Here is a 21,522-nt window from a genome sequence, read left to right as displayed (position 1 = left end):
GTCCTAGCTCAACAACACGTACTTTCAACTTTACGTCGTGGGATTTCTAGTGAGCACATTGTATGGTTAGCTTATCATGACATAATAATGATATAACATCGTGCAATCCTAGCTCAACAACACGTACTATCAACTTTACGTCCTGGGATTTCTATTGAGCATATTGTATGGTTAGCTTATCATGACATAATAATGATATAACATTGTGCAATCCTAGCTCAACAACACGTACTTTCAACTTTACGTCGTGTGATTTCTATTGAGCATATTGTATGGTTAGCTTATCATGACATTAAAATGATATAGCATTGTACAATCCTAGCTCAACAACACGAACTTTCATTTTTACGTTGTGTTATTTCTAGTTAGCATATTGTATAATTAGCTTATCATGACATTATAGTAATATAACAGTATGCTAGTTTAGCTTTACATCGTGTAGTTTAAAGTCTACATACATTATGATAAACCTATCATGACATTATAATGATATAACGTTGTGATATCTAAGCTTGACATTTATTAATAATAAGTCAACATCATGAAGTTCAACTATCCGTTTCATTTGTTATCCTAGCAATCGAAGAGTACGTCTAAACATTATCCAGTATCAAGTTAACATCGTGTAATGTCCACTTAACAACATACAGTTTCAACTCAACGTTACGTGTTATAAGCATATCATCATAACGCCGTGGCTCACCAATATGCTTTCACAACATCAACACTTGAAGTTGCAAGTCAATACAACGCAGATTCAACTTAGCATTTTATTATTTAAAGTTATCATTTTGATGATTTAATTCATCATCACGCTGTATTAACCTTACATTGTAAGCTTCAGCATAACGTTATGCAAATCTCTAATATATGACAGCTGAGGCTTTCCATAATAAATATCAGATAAAATATGCTCTCTCAGATAAAAGTACTAATCAGTTCACATCAAACGATTTAATGTAAAGACGTCCGGGTTAATTAGGGTCACACGAGCCGTAGAAATTAATTCCCATATACCGACTTACTTGGTCAATAACTTGAACTTATTCTGATTGGCTATTTGCACATCACTCGTTATTCCTTAAGCAATTGCATTACTCAATAAAACTTATCATTCATGATAACACGAGGTCCCACAATAAAGTGCACAGTGAATTAAATAAAAAGATAAAAAAGATAAAATTCGTGTTTTCATGATCCTATCTAAAAAAATGTAATTATAAATATTGAATGGTTCTTTTTTGTAAATTCATAGGGTTGTAAAAGCGTTGACCGTGCGCACATTTTTAGAATGAAGCCCTTCCGCGCTTCATACAAAATGTACTTCGGTCAACGCTTTTACACCCCAGTGAAGGTACAAAAATAAGCATTCAATTCTTAAGTATAATACAATAGGTGCATGTAAGAACCTCCATTAAATCACTGCAGATTTTCTTTGTATTTGTATTGCACAATATTTTGTTTGGGCTGTTTCTTGTTGTTAACATAATCGATATCTAGTGATTGTTTAGATTAAATAAAACATTGAAATTTTAAGACCTTCGACCTTAAACTTCAGAAAATATGATGGCTCAAATGTAATAAATATGTTCATGTTTATACAAATTCCTGAAATTATTATGTGCAAGGTAACCCCACAAAATTGTTAATAACATTCTGATTGTATTTGATCTCTGGGGTAATATTTGAAGAAGAGCCTTCAAAAGGTCTATATAAATATCAAGCGATATCTTTATGAAGTTTAAAGACATTGAAATGACATGACCGTGACCTGAAACTGGGTCAAATTTAAACAAATGATGAATGTGTCCATGGGGCACCGATGATGCCCCCGCGTGCATACTACGTTATTAAGGGACATAACTCAAAAACTGAAATTGACGCTATCCAAATTTGTACTTGATCAGAGTTTTGTGGTAAGCATTATGTTTACGTTTCATAACATTAAGGTGAGAGAACGTAAACGAAAATGTTTGTAATTTTCCATTTGTAAAGGGGCATAATTCTAAAACGATAGAAAAGACACCACCAAAATTGAAAATTGACCTGTGGTATGTGGTATTAAGCATTGTGCATAAGTTTCATGGTATTTTGTTGAAGCAACCTTAAGTTAGAGAACGGAAACAAAATATTTTGGAACGTCCGTAAACTTAAAATATAGATATACATGTTTATCATCGCGGCAAATTTGCTTAATTTTTTATGTGTGTTTGCTAACAAGGTAACGCCACAGAATTGCTTATAACTTTCTAGTAGTATTTGATATCTCTCTTTATACCATATGTTTAATAGAGGTTTAATATCACTCTTTGTAACTATACACAGTTAATTTTGGAAGAAGCGCTTGAAGTCTGTATAAATGTCAAGTAATGATAAACAAAAGACCCAAAAGCGGATTCGGAATAATTAGAAAACAGGTTAATATGGTTCTAACTTGAAAAGAGGGTTTCTTGTGATTTCAGTCGATGTTTAATTGATTTATATAAAAAAAAAAATTGATGAAAGGGACTTCAACCTCCGTTATATCCGTCATCGTATAGTGGTATGAATAAAATTCGTTTATCAAATCGATTGAAAGATTTTCTATTTTTAGAGTGAAGTAGATAGAAAATATTCTGTTGCCTTATCTTTCAACTTAATCTAGAAATACAGAAATACAGCATGATATGCCAGTTAGTAAACCTGCAGAAAAATTGACAGATATATATTAATGTTTTATAACTTAAAGCAACCTTATCTTTTGCTGTACGACTTGCTAATTTTAACTGCACACTTCTTTCGATGTTATGCACTCTCTTCCTTTTAAACAAATATGATTGGGACATAAGATGTAACTTAAAGTACTACATATTAATGTAATAACTTTTTTTTATCATATACTTTTTTAAGTATCTTGAACGGGATTATTTATCTCGCTTTGGTACTTTGCTGCTTCTAGTATCGACCGATACCTTCTTTTTTTAATAATACACATTGTTAAAAACATGAAGTTTGACAACTATAATTTATAGTACCTACCTCAGAACACATAGTTTTATTAAGGTCCATGCTTTGAGCTACAGAGGTCATAAACACTACAAGTAAAGTAACCTTTCCGGTGGAGGTCACCATAACAAACACATTTTTACCCCCTGAAACAAGAGAATAATTAAGTTATATTTCATGTGTAGATTATCTATTTTTGTCTATCTTAATGTGGCTACCACGTAGAATAACGAGGTCTTTCATTACTTGTTGAAAACAGAAATTATCTTTGTTGTAGAAGAGAGTATAAAATTGCAGAAATCCTTTGAATTATAAATAATTATATACTAGGATAGAACCATTTCATAAGTTTGTCTGAATTATATAAAAGAATCCATCTAATTGGACAAAAATACCTAATTTTATACAATGCAATGGTTTCCTTTCAACAGATTTTGATGTAAAGTTGTTACAGAGGTTTCTTCCAAATCCCTGACGTCATTAATATTGCATTTAAAAGTATAAATTACTGAGATAACTATCGGACTTACGGCAGGGCTATTTGATAATAACAGCAAATTCAGCTGACTTTGTTATACTTTAGGTCAGACGTATCCATTCATCATTTTCTGACCATGCAGAATATTCCCTGTGCATATACTTGCTTATAGAGACTATTCTCGTCTGGCAGTAATTTATTGATTGATGTTTGCTTAACGTCCAGTGGCAAATATTTCATGCTTGGTCAGGACGGGAATCAAGTAGCAATAAATACGGGATAAAGGTCGAAGAAATTCGGACTGTCAACTGATAATTGAGGATATATTGGAGACGGATTGACATTTTGACGCCCTATGGACCCATCAAAGAGTTGAATTTTGCAAGGATTCTTAACTTGCAGTTAACTTTGCATCGGATTTGTCAACATTCTCGCGGGGAGTGGCTGCTATTACTACATCTTGCATGCAAACGGACGCCTTACTTTGGCCAGGGTTTAACTGCCGAATAGAAAAAGACAAACGTGACATTTTGTCTTTAATATATAGTTGCCTCATTAGCAATATAACCACATCTCCTCATCTTTTTCTATTCCTCTGTCACCATTGGTCTGTTAGTGAACGCATGCACTTTGAATGCAAGATGTATACAACACGCAGCCATGTCTAGTCGGAAAGGGGTGTGACATCTGAAGCCTCGTGCATGTAGAGAGTACAACACTCTCTTTACATTATAGAACTTTTGTAAAAACTCTTTGAGTGTCCTTAGGTGGTCTGTTGCAAGATAAAGTTTTTGTTTACATACATCATATTCTCTCCTTTCCCTTGCAGTCAACCCAGTTTGCTTCTAACATACATTTTGGGTTCTGGTTAATTTATTCTTGTCCAATATTGCTTTAATTATTTGCAACTTTTCGTTGAGCAAACAACAACAAACCAAGATGTGTTGCCATATTTTCCTTTTTGAAAGAAACATATAACTTTCTTGTTTTAAAAGATAAACACAAATTGTTTTTTGTTAAATAATTTGTAATTTCTGTATTTTGTACGTATCCTAAAAATTTATACATTTTTTTATTCAGAAATCACTCAAATTTATCAAATGTTCATGAATGTAGAAAAAAAACATCATTTTGTGCTGAATATTTATCAAATTGAAAAAATAGCACTATTTACGTTTTCATAGAAATGGGCTCACATAATCATCTCGCCAAATCAAACCAAATGGCATTTTAAAAAAGAGGGGTCCATGAACTCGTTTTCAAATAATATAAGTATGAATGATGAAAATCAGTCAAAAACTGAATCTTTTCCCGATGAGTCATAGTTTGACGTCGCGAAAATAACAATTTACATTAGTACCGTCATTACCTCCCCTGTAACTGTGTATCGTATTCCCTTAAAGCAAATCGTAGGGCTTTGTTCAATACATCCTTACATCTTCCCCGTTGACCTCATAGTTAGTTTGAAGTCCAAACTAAATTTTAAATATTAGTCGCAGTAGAGCTCCGCCATGTTTATAAAAGAGGAACGAAAGCTACCAGAGGGACATTCAAAGTCATAGATGGAAACAAACAAACGCCATGGCTAAAAAAGAAAAGAAAGACAAACAGACTAAGCAACACGAACCCCATAAAAAACTGGGGGTGATCTCAGGTACTCCGGAAGAGTAAGCAGATTCTGCACCACATGTTGCACCCGTCGTGTTGCTCGTGTTATCACAACATGCAACGCATAAAATTGCTGAATGAATTCGTCTTATTATTGATATATGTTACTTTTTTCTCAATGATCACTAATTATTAGCAATCCCCCCCCCCCTTTCCCCCGCACACACACACACACACACACATGCTGTATGTGTCTATCCCTGAATCCCAATTCAGGAATATACATATAAATATTTTATGGGATCCTTAGTGAAGCATCGTTTGCTTACTATTTTTTTTATTACTAAGACAATAACACATGTGTATAACACTAATGATGCGCAAACCATTCGTGCCAACTTTAGAGTGTTAAGAAGTGCAGTGTCAAGGCACTTATCAAGAGCAAATTCTTGTAAATGTACGATTAAATATACGGAGTACCCTCAGATACGCAGCACATCATTTTGGTCCTTTTTTATAACAATACAAACATGCTCATTTGGCCAAATGAATACTAAAATAGTTTTTTCGCATTGACATTTTTTCTGTTAAGAAACTTGCGACTAATTCAAGAGGGGATCAAAATCAACACATGTAAATATCCTTCCAATGGTAAACAAACACAGGACCAATGTGAGCCTGTGTATCATGTTTATCATTCCGTCTTGCTATAGGAATTGAGTATGATGGAAATCGCCATTCAAGCTATAAGTTTGAATTTTTATATAAATTTTAGTTAAAACGAAGAAATTTGAAAGTTAAATATCAAAAATTAAACAGCTCAGAACAGCTCAGAATTTTGCTGGGAACGTGTCTGCAGACATGCCCTTAGAACGACTGACCAACTCCCAAAGAAGATGATATCAAATGGAAAATACATGTAGGTGTTTCGATTCTATTGACACTCAATATATTTGGATATTTAAAATCAAACAACATGCATTTATTGACACTGTAAATGTTTCCAACCTACATTGTATTTTGAATTCCCGGTTTCCAATGAGAAAGACGTGAATGTATTAATATAGCAAAACTAAAATTAGACTTCTTACCTTTAAATTAGTTATTTTCCTAGCTGGTGGTAATCACCTATTTCTGTCATGTACGTTTACTAGAATGTACGTATGCCATGGTTGTTTCTTTGATTAAAAACAGAAATATCTATAAATAAAGAAAGTGTATTTACAGTTGTCAAACGTGATATGCAACATTACCTGAAGTACAAGTTAATTTTATTTTATATTACACATTTTAGAATTAAATAAAACACTTATAAGATAAAAGTGTGATATTTCAGTATCTAGAGTATAAATCAATTATACATAATGTTATCACGTAGCAACGAATATAACATCTTTTTATATGTCAATCAACAGTGGGTTTTTTTTATGAAAAGAAAATGAAAATCTTTTAACTGTGAAAAGTTTTATCAACTTTAATATCAATGTTTTAAAACATCCCTATTGAATAAGTGGATGAGACGAACAGGCATTGGTTCCCTTTGTCCCGTTTTTATCCAATTTTATTGTCACATAAGTTTATATATTATTCTTGAAAGCACAATTTCTGAATCACATGTACAGGTTGTTAGTAATTGCTTACTAATTCAACACATACATATGAATTATAGATTTTTGTGTAACATGTTTTTTTACATGCACCGTTACAATCAATTCAACGTAAACATAAGAATAATATAACAAAATATGATCGATTAAAAAATCTTAAAAATATGAGATCATTGAGTTAAATACGTGAAGCGAAAAGTTGACCTAACTTAAAGTTTAAGAAACAGTTTCCTTCTTACCTGACAATTCCAATAGTTGTAGGTCTTCGACCTGATGCACCGTTTACTCCTTTGTCACGTTTTGATACAAACAGTTTTGCCGAAACGTTCATAAACAAAGGAAAAATGGACTGGGTAGTTCTATTTATAGACAAATTAAATTATTAATAACTGTTAATCAATAAAAAAAAATTGACAGAAATTGATTTTGGGACAATGATTTCAATCATGATAATATATTTGTATTGATGTAGTTGGTCTTATTTCTTTTATAATTTAATATCGTCGATATCTGTTAATAGATTTCTGACGTTTGACACGTGTTTTATAATATCACAGTTTTATTTCTTTGCATATCAATATTATTTGCTTGTGTGCACTAGTGTCAAGAGTATGGTGACCAAAAGCCGAATAATTTCAATTACTGAAAGCTGCAATATAATTTTGCAGGGTTGTCATATTTATCTGTTTATGAAGTCTGCCACCGAAAATCCTTCATTCCTTCGATACAAAACGAGATATTGGAGATGAAATCGGTGTGGCGTCTTCAATGGCAACCAGAAGTTGAAAACCATTATCTAGTGTCCCATTTTAACTCATATTTTTTTTTATATCATTATTGCTTTATATGAGTGATTTTTAATAACTGTCGAATTTTTAGTACACTTATGAATTGATATTTTATTTTTAATTTTTGATGAAAACTGTAGTTGTATGTTTGTAGAATTTATGTTTTTAAACATCGATAGATTAACTATTTGGATAATATTATTATATTCTAAATAAAATTTTTGCGGTATGTGAGTAAATAAGCGTCATACAAATTTCGAATAACTTTTTTTCGGTTTACTGATTGACATGGAATCTGTAAAAAGAAGTATTTTTGAATGTTGATGCACAATGATGTTGATGTTGAAGTCTCTAACAAACAATCATAGTGGTATTCATTATTCTGTGTAACGATATTCTAAAATGGATCGGCGTACATGGAATACGTTTCCATCCTGTTACCGATACTAGATCAACCGTTAAATTGTTTTTTCCTGTGAGTATGGAACTATTCAGTGATGATTTCAAAATAACACAGCATACTGAACTATTGAACTATTTTTTGTTTGTTGAAACAGTTTAAAGAAAAGAAAATTCAAGACATAAAGCAAAAAAACAAAACCAAAAATAACTGCCACCAGTGTAAAGATTGTTGTCAATCTTTATTTAAAACAATGTCGTTTGTCTTTAGATATTCAATAGTCTCAGGTTTTCCAAATTAAATAATAACTAAACTATTTAAAAGGTATCATACATTATTATTATTACTAATAATGAATACAAAGAATAAAAGTCTATGCTCTTAGCAACAAATTAATAAATCACAACAATATTATATTTATAAAAAGTGCAATTTATTTATGTGTTGGAAACCACGACAAAAGAAGTAAAACAATAAGCGTAAAAGGGTGTATTTTTCGTGATTTACTAGTAGATAAAAAAAGAAGCATACATATGCAAATTATAATTTAATGTACAACAAATAAACACAAACGGTGGTTATTACATACACAGAATGAAACTAATGACATGAGCAAATCTTATTTACAAGAAAATGTTCCAAGTTACCAGCAGTACCTTTACAATCTCATTCTTCATCTGTACTTTCGAGACGATATTTGTGAACCTAGTTTTGGTTCCGTCTGATGAAGGGACATTACCACTTCACTTACAGGTTAGAACTTTCACAATTCAAAGGGTCTGATTAGTGAGTATATTGTTGTATATGTCATATTCGCAATTGCGGTTGTTTTTGTCCTTAAAGATATACATAAATGTCCTCTGGGATTGTCATTATGTCTAATAAGGAGTTGGTCAATGTCGTAATGAAGAATTTGTAACTGTATATTTTTATTATCCAGTATGTTGGTGTTGGATATAAATTGACAAACATAGGATTGTAGGCAGTATTTAAAGAAGTTTTTTAAATTGTTTTTTTTTTCTTAGAATCAGTACCTTAACAGCGTAGACAACCGAAATACGTATTTTTGTTTAAAAAACCTGAATCAGATTTTAAGCCCACTCAGTTTGTAAGAGGCCTTCCAATGAGGATTTAAATAGAATAAAAGAGTAAAGTACATGCGGTGCACGAAGAGAAAAATAGAAAGTTTTTTAGTATTCAACATTTTAATCTATAAACAAGGTTTAGATCTATAAACAAGGTTTAGTCCTCTGATAGTTATTCGCATTATCTGATTTAGGCGTTTAGAACCTTTGGTGACCCCGCAGTTTAAATGTCGACTGAAAAGTGAGAACTACAGACGAACGTTCACCTAATCTGACCCAGTCAATGAATAACCTGAGAGTCAAGAAATTGTATTAAAATGTGTCGGTGCGACGTAGTCGTGATACAATAATGTATCAAGTTCCAAAAATACCCCCAAAAATATGAACTTTACGGCTATGAACTTTAGAGCCGGGGAACAGATCCTAAAGGATGAGGAGATCATTTGGATTGACTGACTGACGCTGGCATGAGGTACAAGGGCAAACCATGTCGTGCAGAAACGAAAAATCATTGGAAGAAATGTTAACATCTTTTTCTTATTGTATAGCAACAAACAGATGCTGACTTTATAAAAGGTTATCCTTAATAGTTTGGAACTTCCAGTTGCTAGAAATAGTTTCAACATTCTTTCAATTATTTTGAGTTGTTTGTCTGTTCAGTTAGGTGCTATTTCATTACACTGATTGTATAACGATGACTGAAAAACATTTTAAAATAGTGTATGTTTGTAAAGTCTATTCGTCATGATTTATTTCGACATTGCACACAACCCCAGAATCACAGGACTGTTGACATAGTTCGTGAGTGTTGTTTTTTGCTCCTTGCTCGTGGTTTTCATCAGTGTATGTACATTTTCCATTGGTTGGAGTCACATCATTCTGAAATGAGTATATGAATTTATCGAATATATTATTCTGAAATGAGTATATGAGTTTATCGAATACATTATTTATTCTGAAATTAGTATATGAGTTTATCGAATACATTATTCTGAAATGAGCATATGAGTATATCGAATACATTATACTGAAATGACCATTGGAGTATGTTCGAATACATTACTCTGAAATGAGCATATGAGTATATCGAATACATTACTCTGAAATTAGTATAGGAGTATATTGAATGCATCAGATATAAAATATTACGCTCAACCCAGGCCTTTCCCTATTTTATACAACATTCAGTAGAGATGAATATATTAAGAAAAATCAGAATGTTATTGCTTATTTGAAGTATTTATGTAATTTATTAGTATTAACTTTAACATATACGACCATAAGTGGAATATTCAATCAGGAACTTCCCGATAATAATAATTGGTGGCTGTAAAGCACCCTGAAGCTGATCTCAGAAGGAAGTGGAATGCATATTTAACACGAGAACATGATTATATGATATGAAAATGAACACATTTTGTACTAGACCGACATACTGAACATGAATTCGAATGTATTAGTATAAGAGGTATCAGTTAGAAGGAAGACATATCACTTTAACGGGACATAGAATTATTACTCCGGAGCGACAGGCATCGATCTTATTAAAATAACAATAGCGGCGAAAAACAAATGTTCAAGTTTTTGGTTTTACTAGTTCAAAGATCGACCCCCGACTAGCTGTAACGCGGCACAAGTCTTTCACTTTCTTTTTATAAGACACTTCATTGCCATAGTTTGTATGATAACATGCATCCTTTAATTTTTGGACACGGTGTATAATAAATGTTAAGTTACCCCATGTTCCTGTTGTATTTGGAATCTTCTTCGTCTTCTCTTTTTGTAAACATACATTCTATAGAAATAAAATTACACTTCCCTTTAATATAACAAAAAATAACTTTTTTTCAGAAAAAATTAACTCTACCCCGATTTCACCAAAAAGGTAATTCCTCATTTTGATATGGCATCATGTAACTTAATTTTAATGTAGCAAAACACCAACACACTTTGATGTAGTAAAAGGTAAACATACTTTGATGTAGCAAATGGTTATTATTTTGATGAACCAAAGGTAGTAAAAGGTAACTGCACTAATTTGAAGCAAATTCACTTTGATGTAGCAAAGGTAAATACTCTGTGATATATCAAAAGGTAAACGCACTTTGATTTAGCAAAAGGTAAATACGCTTTCATGTAGCTTAAGGTAAATAAACGTTGATGTTGCAAAAGACAAAACACTAAGAAGATCCAAAAGGTAAATACATTTGGAAGTAGCATAAGGTAAATACACTTGGATGAACCAAAAAGGTAAATTTACTTGGATATAGCGAAAAAAACACACTTTGATATAGCAAAAGGTAAAAAGACTTGGATGTAACAAAAGGTAAACACACTTCAATGTAGCAAAAGGTTAATACACTTTGATGTAGCAAAAGGTATATACACTTGGATGTAGCAAATGTAACTACACTTTGATGTAGCAAAAGGTAAATTCACTTCGATGTAGCAAAAGATAAACTCACTTGAATGTAGCAAAAGGTAAACACACTTTAATGTAGCAAAAGATAAACACACTTTGATGTAGCAAAATGTAAATTCTCTTTATGCAGCAATTTATGTAACGATAAAGTAAATTCACATTGGTGTAACAACAAGGTAACTTAACTTTGGTATAACAATAAAGGGGTGTTGCTAAACGGCGGAAACGGAATACAGAAACGGAAAGAAATATTTATATAGACAGAATTAGAGAACTTTGAAAATCAATATAATAATATGCTGAAATAACAAAATCACACAAGTATGTTGAAAATATGATAGGAGATTTTGGCATAACAATATCCTAATTTGACATTTGAATATCAATAAAGTAACTTCACTTTGGCGTTACAAAATGGTACTTTGGTGTAACAAAAAGGTACTTTAGTGTAACAAAAAGGTACTTTGGTGAAACAAAAAGGTAACTTCGCTTTTGTGTATCAAAGAGAAAACTTCAATTGGTTTTACAAAAAGGTAATTTTCATTTGGTGAAACAGAAATGTAAACTTATTTTGACGTTACATACTAGTACAGGTAATTCCTATGAGTGAAATATAAAGGTAACCTCTATTTGATTTAACAAATATGCAACTGTATGCAGGATCATTACGTCCTTATAAATATCATTCATTTTTTACATCGCGATGACCGTGAGATCATTCCGATGTATTGCTATCGCCTAGATTTCCGTTACGTAACTTTCGTTTTGTGTTTGTAACCGATCTATAAACATGATAAATAAATTAATAATATGAAAATGTTTTGTCGTGAGATATCTAGTATCCTATACGTAAACAAGCATTGCTTATAGGGTCTTTGCATCGGAACTAAACACATTTATTCTTAATAAACCAGTTATTGGCATGACACGGGTTATGTTCTTCTCATATATGTTATGATGGTATGATACTAAACCCCTCACGGGGAGGATTGTGCCTGATATTCATATGATGAAGACATAATTTTTCAATCAGTTTAATTGAGGTCCGGAGCTGGCATGTCAGTTAACTGCTAGTAGTCTGATGTCATTTATGTATTATTGTCATTTTGTTTATTTTCTTTGGTTACATCTTCTGATTTCAGACTCGGACTTCTCTTGAACTGAATTTTAATGTGCGTATTGTTATGCGTTTACTTTTCTGTATTGGCTAGAGGTATAGGGGAGGGTTGAGATCTCACAAACATGTTTAACCCCGCCGCATTTTTGCGCCTGTTCCAAGTCAGGAGCCTCTGGCCTTTGTTAGTCTTGTATTATTTTAATTTTAGTTTCTTGTGTACAATTTGGAAATTAGTATGGCGTTCATTATCACTGAACTAGTATATATTTGTTTAGGGGCCAGCCGAAGGACGCCTCCGGGTGCGGGAATTTCTCGCTACATTGAAGACTTGTTGGTGACCTTCTGCTGTTATTTTTTTCTATGGTCGGGTTGTTGTCTCTTTGGCACATTCCCCATTTCCATTCTCAATTTTATTGATAATAGCTATGCACACGTACCGAAAAAGGATGTTAAAGCATGCGGAAGAATATCTCAAGAACGTTTTACGACAATCCCGGCAAGAGCCGGTACCTCTGCATGAAATACTTTTTTTGAGGGAAAATATGAATGCCTTCTTATATCCAATCTTTTAGAAAAATCGACTTTTCACAGTAAAGTGTCCGCCATGCACATTCACTGCACTATTATTAGAATAGTAGAATAGAATGATATACATTAACCTCAGTTTTTTGTGACAAGTGCTTTTGACTATCCACAAGAACTTGCGGTCAACTGATGTTCAGTACTTCAGTACTTTGTTTAATACATGTTTTTACCTATGCAATATATCAAAAATTATCGGTTCTCTTCAAATGTAAATATTATTTTCTCTTTTTTTCGCCTTCTAGTCACCTTTGTTTTAACAAACTTGCACTTGTCCTGGTTATGCATGTAATATTTGCCATGCACTGTAAAACAGCAACCAAAAGATCAATCAATTGTGTCTAATCAGAAACTTAATTACTTTGTTTTAGTTTCGAAGATGGACAAATTTTCTAAATTCTTTTATAATAAAAAATGGGATTAGCATATAATCGTATTGGATCAACTTTGTAAATGTATATGATACAACCCTTGTTTTTGCAAACATTCCAATGGTACTCGTTCAAGGTCAATGTTTAGGATGCATTCTTTAAAGTGTTGACTTATGACTAAACGTACCCAGCAGTAGCTCCAAGAAGACTGATAATACTCAAGACTAATACCACTATCACGGCATCTTTTGTCTTCTGCTCTTCTCGATCCGTTGAAAAAGGAATATGTGTAGGTAATAATTCTTTTGAAACTGTTGTTAATTTTGTTGATGATGTTTTTGTTGACTGAAAAGTTTGCGTGGAAGCTTGTTTACTCGTCGTATTCCTGACATGGGCAGACGACGAAATAGTTGTAGTTAACGTTGATGTCGTGGTGGACTTTCTCGATGTTGTTTTGTGTGTGGGTAATGTAAGAGAGGGACACTTTAATTTCAATTCTTTGTTACATTTGTACGTAAATGTACTAATGGTTGAGGTGACTTGTTCGCTGCAATATGACTTATCACCAAAACATTGTTCGTAGACTTCTAGGGTTTTATTGCAGTCACATCTATCCAAAGATGTACATTTGAACAAAACAAGTTTCATATCATCTGGAGGACATATTATCGAACGGAGTGTGTTGTCTAGAATCGCCACTTTACTGGAGTAGAAAGCTTCCACTGGCTGTAAAACCTGAAAAGATAATTATAAATTCTGGGTCTTTATTAAAACATGTAAAAGTTGATATTTAGTTTGAAAAGACATCTTAAGATACTTGACAATATGAAGAATTGGGATTGAATGTGTATGAAAAAAAACCCAACCCAAAATATAGGTTTGTGTGTCCAACCAGAGACATATAATTGTAAATTAATAATAAAACGTATGATATTTTTTTCAAGAAACCGAATTGTTTGGATAATTGTCTAAAATTTCGACCCCGTTATCTCTATAAGTAGCTAGCTCATGAAGATGTCTTATAAGTTATAACATATTTACATTGACGAGGTGAAAAATTGTTTGTATGCAAGTTTTTGTCAAAAAAAATCACCGTGGAGTCAAAACTATATATCATATTCCCTCATGACAAAGTAAAACACCATACACATTGGTTCACCAGATGAAGTGTCTAGGTTGTTCTTAATTTCCTTTGTTTAACTTTTAAGTCTTTTTGTCTTTGATGGAGATTTATCTCATTGGCAATCATACAGCATATTCTTATTTTCAGAACACAAGATAAAAGATAAGACAGTTTTGCAATTGGTCTTAAAGATCTTGTATGTGTTTATAAAACACATTAGTTCATTTTTATTTTTTGAAGATTAGTATGACGTCCAGCTGAGGCCCATCTTTGGTGCGAGATTTTTTCGCTGCGATGAAGACCCATTAAGGCCTTCGGCAGTGATCTGCTAGTTGGTCGGGTTGTTGTCTCTTCGACATCTTCCCCATTTCAATTCTCAGTTTTATTTATCATATATCCTTTTATTATTATTACAATTTGTTTATTTACTTATCTATTCTCTTAATTTGGTTTGTATACATTATGATGACAGATTGTAAATCATACTACACACATTGTATGTATCATATTCCTCTGACGTCTCTGACTCTCTGACTGCATTTCATTTAGGTTACCTGGGCTACACAGACCACGACCTTCAGAAAATGACACAATCTCGTACCTTACTACATTTGTTAATTATTCATGTTTGTACAAATATATTTACGTTTGTTGTGTAATGATGATGATGGTGATGAATATAAGTATTTTTGAACGTTCAGTGGCAAATATCACATGCATATCAGGATTAGTGCATGTCAATACGACGACAACTTAAACACTGAAAAAGACATATAGAAGCTCCAAATTGCACAATCTTATTAAAATAAGTTATCATCACTTGCTCCTCGATTTTTTTATATGTCGCCGTGTGACCTTAGACATGGTTATCAATCGGGTGTATTAAGATCTCACACGGCGACATATAAAAAATCGAGGAGCAAGTGATGAGAACTTATTTTAATAAGATTGCAAATTGCAAGGATTCGAAATAATACCCACATGTTATAAACAAATAATACATTTTCAGTTGCACGCATTTTATTTACCAGGAGTTTTTAACATCCTATATAATGAAATCACGGTTGGTGTAATGTTTCTATTTTCAGGTTCTTACACTTATTAAGTTAGATGGTAAGTAAAGTTTATCAAGATTCGACACAAACAAAACCTAATATGGGCTCTAATGAGCTCTTACAATCGAAAAACTACTTAACATCGATACTAAGTAATTCATTGAAGTGAATGATTCATTATACAGTAGCATTCCTGATCATTCCTGTGGTCTATAATCATTAAAATCGTGTAACATTTTAAATTGACACATTTCATTCAGTTTTGTTAGTAGATAGACCAACGACAGTAAATAAGTTCTGATCGATTTCATTAGCGTAAAGACCAGGATAAAATCATGTAGGGCATATGCATAGTTAGAAGACGAACAGATTTTTCAAAAGTTTTTTTTTCAAAAAGTGAACCAATTTGGATGACCAATTTCCAAGAAACAAGATCAGTACAATGACAAAGGAGATTTCTGAGGTTTATAATAATCATTTTTGTTAATCATTGAAAATTGACATTGTCAAGGAGGATGTGGATTGTATCGGGAAAAAACATTTCCTTCCCCATAAATATTATATAACTGAATGTAACAATAAAACTCAAATTCCTGTTATCGCTTAAACTACATGAATATTAGTAAATTTCTGAGTTTAACTAAGAAATTAGACGCATGAGAACAATTTTGAAGAATCTTTGAATTATTTAAAAATAATTTCTGGTATTTAGATTTATTAGTATGCATCAATCCGAGCAACCACACTACATACTTTCGTAAAACAAAAAGAATGCGGAAGATATACCACTTTATTTACAGTTTCATGGAATTTTCAAATTCGATATTATTGAATGGGAATAAGATTCTCACACAAGTGATCGTCGTAAATAACTATTATAACATATAGTTGAAATATACATTAAATTGCCTTAATACTTTTTTAAGTTGTATTGTGTGCTGAGATTTTTATTTCCATTTTGAAACAATTAAAAGAAATCGCCAGCCAATTACTTATCAATCGTATTTTTGTTTTTTATGTTTGTCAGTGCTGGAATAAGCTTTTGAATGATTGTGTTTGTACAAATACTGACTTCTGTTTCTATGAAATATCTACCTTAACATTTTTTAAATTCCTTATAGAATATGAAATATAATCATTGATAGAACAAGAAACCAAAGAGCGATACAAGACCGGAGACATATGATAATTCATGTGTGTGCATATTTGAGTGAAATTATTAATGGCTAATCTTTTACAGAAATGGGTGTGATACAAATGACATTATATTACAACACCTATGTCTTACCTTTGAACAGAAACCACCATCAGTTCCGTTGCAAAATAATATCGTAGAATTTTCTTCTGAATATGAAACATGGAATGTCAACAGAAATATGATATTATACAATAGTCCAACCATCACACTGCCTAGCTTGTGTATATTTCATTTCCTCGTATGTGGATAATATTTTATTTTATTTGCGTCTCAAATATGTAAATATATCCGTTTCCTAATTACTTCGAATCAACGCTCTCACACATAATCTATTTTTATCAAACTTGCACTGCTTCAAGTGTATTATAATTGTTTTACTTTCAACACTTGAGTTTTTACTTTTTTTTTCTAGTACATGAAATTATAAAATGAATGACGTTACTTCGAATTTTTAGCATTTTAAAAGATAGCTATAAATTACAATCTTGTGGGATAAGAAATATCAAGCATGTTTTTTTTTTGGGGGAATGTGTAAATAGCAAAACCAGAAACTAAGAAACCAGAAATCAGAAACAAGAAACAAGAAACAAGAAATTAAAAATTATCTAATATTGAATATGTTTCTAATAACTAATTATAATTGACCTGATATAAATACACATGTATAACTGATAAGGACTCTGATCTTTATGCACCTGCTGTAGCTGAAAACCTTATCAATTGTAATAAAACTTAATTATATACAAAAAAGTGTCAGTTCAGTGTTGGATTTTTAATTGTGTTGAAAGGTTGACATTGTTTATAGATGTTTTAATCGTGTGTTTACTTAATAGTAAAGGGTTGCTGATGTAAAACAATTATAAAGTGTCAGTTCAGTGTTAGACCACAAACATAACTTGGTACAGATTTTTATTTGTGTTGAAAGGTTGACATTTTTTATAGATCTTTTAAAAGTGTGTTTACTATAGTAAAGGGTTGCTGATGTAAAACAATTATAAAGTTTAAGAAATATCACCTCTGAATTTGATTTATGATTTCCTTTCTTTCCTTTTTTCATTGTTTTAATAAGTAAATCTCATAATCATCTGTTCAACCAGTCGAACCAAACTTAAAATTTGGTATACCGTTGTCCGTCTGTCCTTCCGTCCGTCCATCTGTCCGTCTGTCTGTCGTCAACATGTCGGACATTAACTCAAAAATGCTTTTACCAATTTGCAAGAAACTTTGGTGAATTGTTTATATCTATTGACGTGAGCTCCCTTTCGATTTTAATAAATTTCAGATTTATGTTTCCGAGTTATGGGGTTTTATTCATTAAAAAAAGGGTGATTTTCCAGTTTTCGGACAATACCTTTATTGCTTTGAGCAGTTTTCATTAAACTTTGGTGCCTGGTTAATATCTATTAAGATAACCTCCCTTTAATTATTCATAAATTTCTGATATGACATTTAGAAGTTATTGAACCTTATTTTTAGAAAATGTGACGGGCGTATCATGCGCTCATGGCGCAGCTGTTTATTCTTTTTTTACTCATTTTTACATAGAAACTATGAACAGTGTAACTGATTTTTTTTTTCCAATTTCACTTGTGGTATTCTGATCACTATTTATCTAAATGATTAAATAACATGACACAATTTGTACTCAAAATGCCACTTGAAAGATATGTTTACAGCCAGAATATAAAACAATATTAAAACATCTATAATCAATGTCATCCTTTCAATGTAACAAGTTAAGTATGCAGTCCAACACTGAACTGACACTTTTTTGTATATAAGTTTTGTTTCATCTGATAAGGTTTTCAGCTACAGCAGATGCATAAAGAACAGTCCTTATCAGTTTAATATAAATGTGTAATTATATTATGTCAATTATATTTAGTTATTAAAAAAATAATATTCAACATTACATATTTTTTATATTTTTTGTTTCTTGTTTCTGGTTTCTGGTTTCTGATTTCTGGTTTCTTGGTTTCTGGTTTTGCTATTTACACATTCCCTTTTTTTTTTTCTCATTATGTTAGCTCACTAGGTTTAAGGATATTAATCAGGATGTTAGTTTTATCTTTTGAATTATTATTGTTTTTATCTTTTGAATTATTGTTGGTTTTATCGTTTTGATTGTGTCACATTTTGTATCCTTAGCTTTGTTGCCTTTACTATATATTCACAGTTGAAGGCTGTACAACAACTTCATTATTTTCATATAAATTTGTGGCTGAACAGTTATCTGCCAAATTAAACCAAAGAAGGGATGACTAGCCACTTTGGAAGTGAAAGAAAAACTAAACGTATGTATTTGGCCTTTTACTCATATTTGTAATACAGAATGAAAACGAAGTTTTTTTTAAGCAGAATATGACCTCAATGCAGTGGCGGACTCAGAAATGTTCATAAGAGAGGCCAACTGAATGCCAGAGAGGAGCCCGCTCTAGTTTTGCTTCAGTAATTCCCTATATAATTTTTCCCACAAATGGGGTGCCCGGGCTCCCTGTGCCCCTCGCCCCCCCCCCCCCCCCTAAACCCGCCTCTGCAATGTCACACAATACGCCATTATACATAAACCAGGTGAGCGGTACAGGCTCCTATGGCAGCTTCTAGCTGTTTATGTATTTTTGTTTAAACTAAGAGAAGATTAATTACAATTGAGCTTGAATTTGAGAAGAAACAAACTAGTTACATAATTGATAAGATGGTGGTAAATAGTAAATGTGTTATTGTACAGTCAATGTTTACTTCTATCGCTATTATGCAATACTGAAATGCAGAACTAGTGTTGTAGAATAAAAATATAAAGACTAGTTGTTTCAGTTTACTACATTAGAGAATAATTACAATCAAAACATATGAACAACTTTTAAAGAAAGGGATAATAAATATATCACAAGAAGTTGCACGCGTGCCGTACTAAATATGCACTCATTCGGCATTTAAAGTACCGGGAAAGATGTGTCGGTCGAATTCGATGATCATATGCGTCAACCCATTTCTGTCATGCTGCCGACCAAATATGAAGTCATCATGTTCACTACAACCTTAGAGAGGTGTAAACTTTGAATAACGAACGGACGATCGGACAAGGGTGTTGTTATAAACGAGTGGGGTCGAATAAATGATTTTGTAGCAGTGTTGAAGTAAATTCCTGCTGATAGATTGTATTTCTATCACAGCTGAAACCATTCTTCCAATCATTCAGTCATTTCTGAATTTCATGATTACGTGTCGTTCACGACAATATCAAAATAAGGATATCCACCAGAGTCCAAATGACGCGGTCGTAAGCAACTATAAAAAGTTAAACTACAAAAATTCCGAGGGAAATACAAAATAGAAAGTCCATAATCTTATGTCAAACGAATGGATAACAACTGTTATATTCCTGACTTGGTACAGACATTTTCTTATGTAGACAATTGTGGATCAAACCTGGTTGTATAGCTAGCTAAACCTCTCACTTGTATGACAGTCGCATTAAATTCGATTATATGACAACAATATATGTGAACAAAACAAACAGACATAATAGGTAAAAATGTCAAAATAGGGGTTCAACATTCAAGATTATGTTATAATATCAATCACTATAAAACAAACAAATATGTAACAAAGAAACACAAAGGAACATATAGACAAAGCACAAACGCAAACATGAAATACCATAGCACAATAACACGATGACGGGATGCACAAGTACCAAGCCACGTCAAATGGATGTCACAAACAGTTCACCAAACACTAAATGTAATATTCAAAAAGACTATTATAAAAGAATACTAGCACACGTTATAAAAAAGAGGCACGAAAGATACCAGAGGGACAGTCAAACTCATTTATCGAAAATAAACTGATATTATTAAGATGATACACAACTTCAGTACCCAGAATCTATACTTCAAGACCATTGTGTATAATTTGTTGATAGGAATATTTATCAACAAAAACATCAATGATACGAGGCCATGTGCACCAATCCCATATAAAATTATAAGTCGTATTTGAAAGTACATATTTGAAGAAAGAAGACGGAACTATAGTTTAAGATAATTAAAACATATCCGTCGTCATCTGTCAACAAATACTCAAATTACGGTCAACCAACTAGTGATGGTCTGTAAAGCTTTGGAAGCAACGACTTCTACCTTACCACTTGAACTCTTGGTTTAAAAGGTTTTTTGTAAGCAGCAACTCTCTATCAAGGAAATCATGAAAGGAAATGCAAGCTTTAAAATATTGTATCAAACGGGAGATAAACACTCCATATTCAGGCGAATGTTTCTACATAAAAATGGAAAGCTTATGACTGGAAGATGAACCCATCTCTATTGTTTTATTCTATACTGACCCTCATTGTCAACACTAAATGTATAAATAATAATAATAAGGTCAATTTGGTTACTTTCAGGTCAAATGCTATTCTGGTTATTATATCCTTTTCATCTTAACTCTGGAAGATGATTACCGAATTCAAAATCATAATAGTATGAAATTCAAAACAGTGTAGCTGTGGCCATTGATTGACACATTAAAATCATTCATTGACTGGGACAATTTAGGTGAACGTTTGTATGTAACGACCAATGCTCACTATGTACTTTTTAAAGACACTTAAACTATGGGGTCACCAAAGGTTCTCAACACCTAAATAAAGTAATTCGAAAAATTAATCAGAAATAACACGATATTTTGATTTATATCAATTA

The 21,522-nt window shown here is 32.2% G+C and overlaps 2 protein-coding genes across 3 annotated transcripts in view; both read right to left on the bottom strand.

The window, feature by feature from the left end:
* LOC143067837 (uncharacterized) overlaps nt 1-7,038 on the bottom strand; it is a 29,391-nt gene extending 22,353 nt beyond the window's left edge. For both annotated transcript variants that reach the window (XR_012976047.1, XM_076241413.1), the window contains exons 1-3: nt 6,918-7,038; nt 6,163-6,271; nt 3,019-3,131 (exon numbers count right to left, since the gene is read on the bottom strand). Coding sequence is in view for 1 of the 2 variants with exons in the window: in XM_076241413.1 (XP_076097528.1) it covers nt 3,019-3,111 (93 nt within the window). In the remaining variant the exon portion in view is untranslated. The remainder of the gene's footprint in view (nt 1-3,018; nt 3,132-6,162; nt 6,272-6,917) is intronic.
* Nucleotides 7,039-9,469: 2,431 nt separating this feature from the next.
* On the bottom strand, nt 9,470-17,141 carry LOC143067836 (uncharacterized). Its single transcript, XM_076241412.1, has 4 exons — nt 16,910-17,141; nt 13,631-14,178; nt 10,689-10,746; nt 9,470-9,830 (listed from the first exon to the last, which is right to left on the bottom strand). The coding sequence occupies exons 1-4, from the start codon at nt 17,021-17,023 to the stop codon at nt 9,687-9,689; spliced, it is 864 nt and encodes a 287-aa protein (XP_076097527.1). The 5' UTR covers nt 17,024-17,141; the 3' UTR covers nt 9,470-9,686.
* Between the last annotated feature and the right edge of the window lie 4,381 nt (nt 17,142-21,522).

The sequence above is a fragment of the Mytilus galloprovincialis genome, chromosome 3, assembly GCF_965363235.1.
Source record: "Mytilus galloprovincialis chromosome 3, xbMytGall1.hap1.1, whole genome shotgun sequence".
Lineage (NCBI taxonomy): Eukaryota > Metazoa > Mollusca > Bivalvia > Mytilida > Mytilidae > Mytilus > Mytilus galloprovincialis.
The sequence above is the reverse complement of the archived record's forward strand: the minus strand, read 5'-3'. Positions and strand labels throughout refer to the sequence as shown.

What these genes read in the sequence shown, in the direction of transcription:
- LOC143067836 (XM_076241412.1), bottom strand. Translation starts at nt 17,023, where the DNA reads ATGGTTGGACTATTGTATAATATCATATTTCTGTTGACATTCCATGTT. An exon ending in CTTCTTGGAGCTACTGCTGG is followed by an intron (nt 10,747 to 13,630) that starts GTACGTTTAGTC and finishes TTATTTCTATAG; the next exon opens with AATGTATGTTTACAAAAAGA. An exon ending in AAATACAACAGGAACATGGG is followed by an intron (nt 9,831 to 10,688) that starts GTAACTTAACAT and finishes TACTCATTTCAG; the next exon opens with AATGATGTGACTCCAACCAA.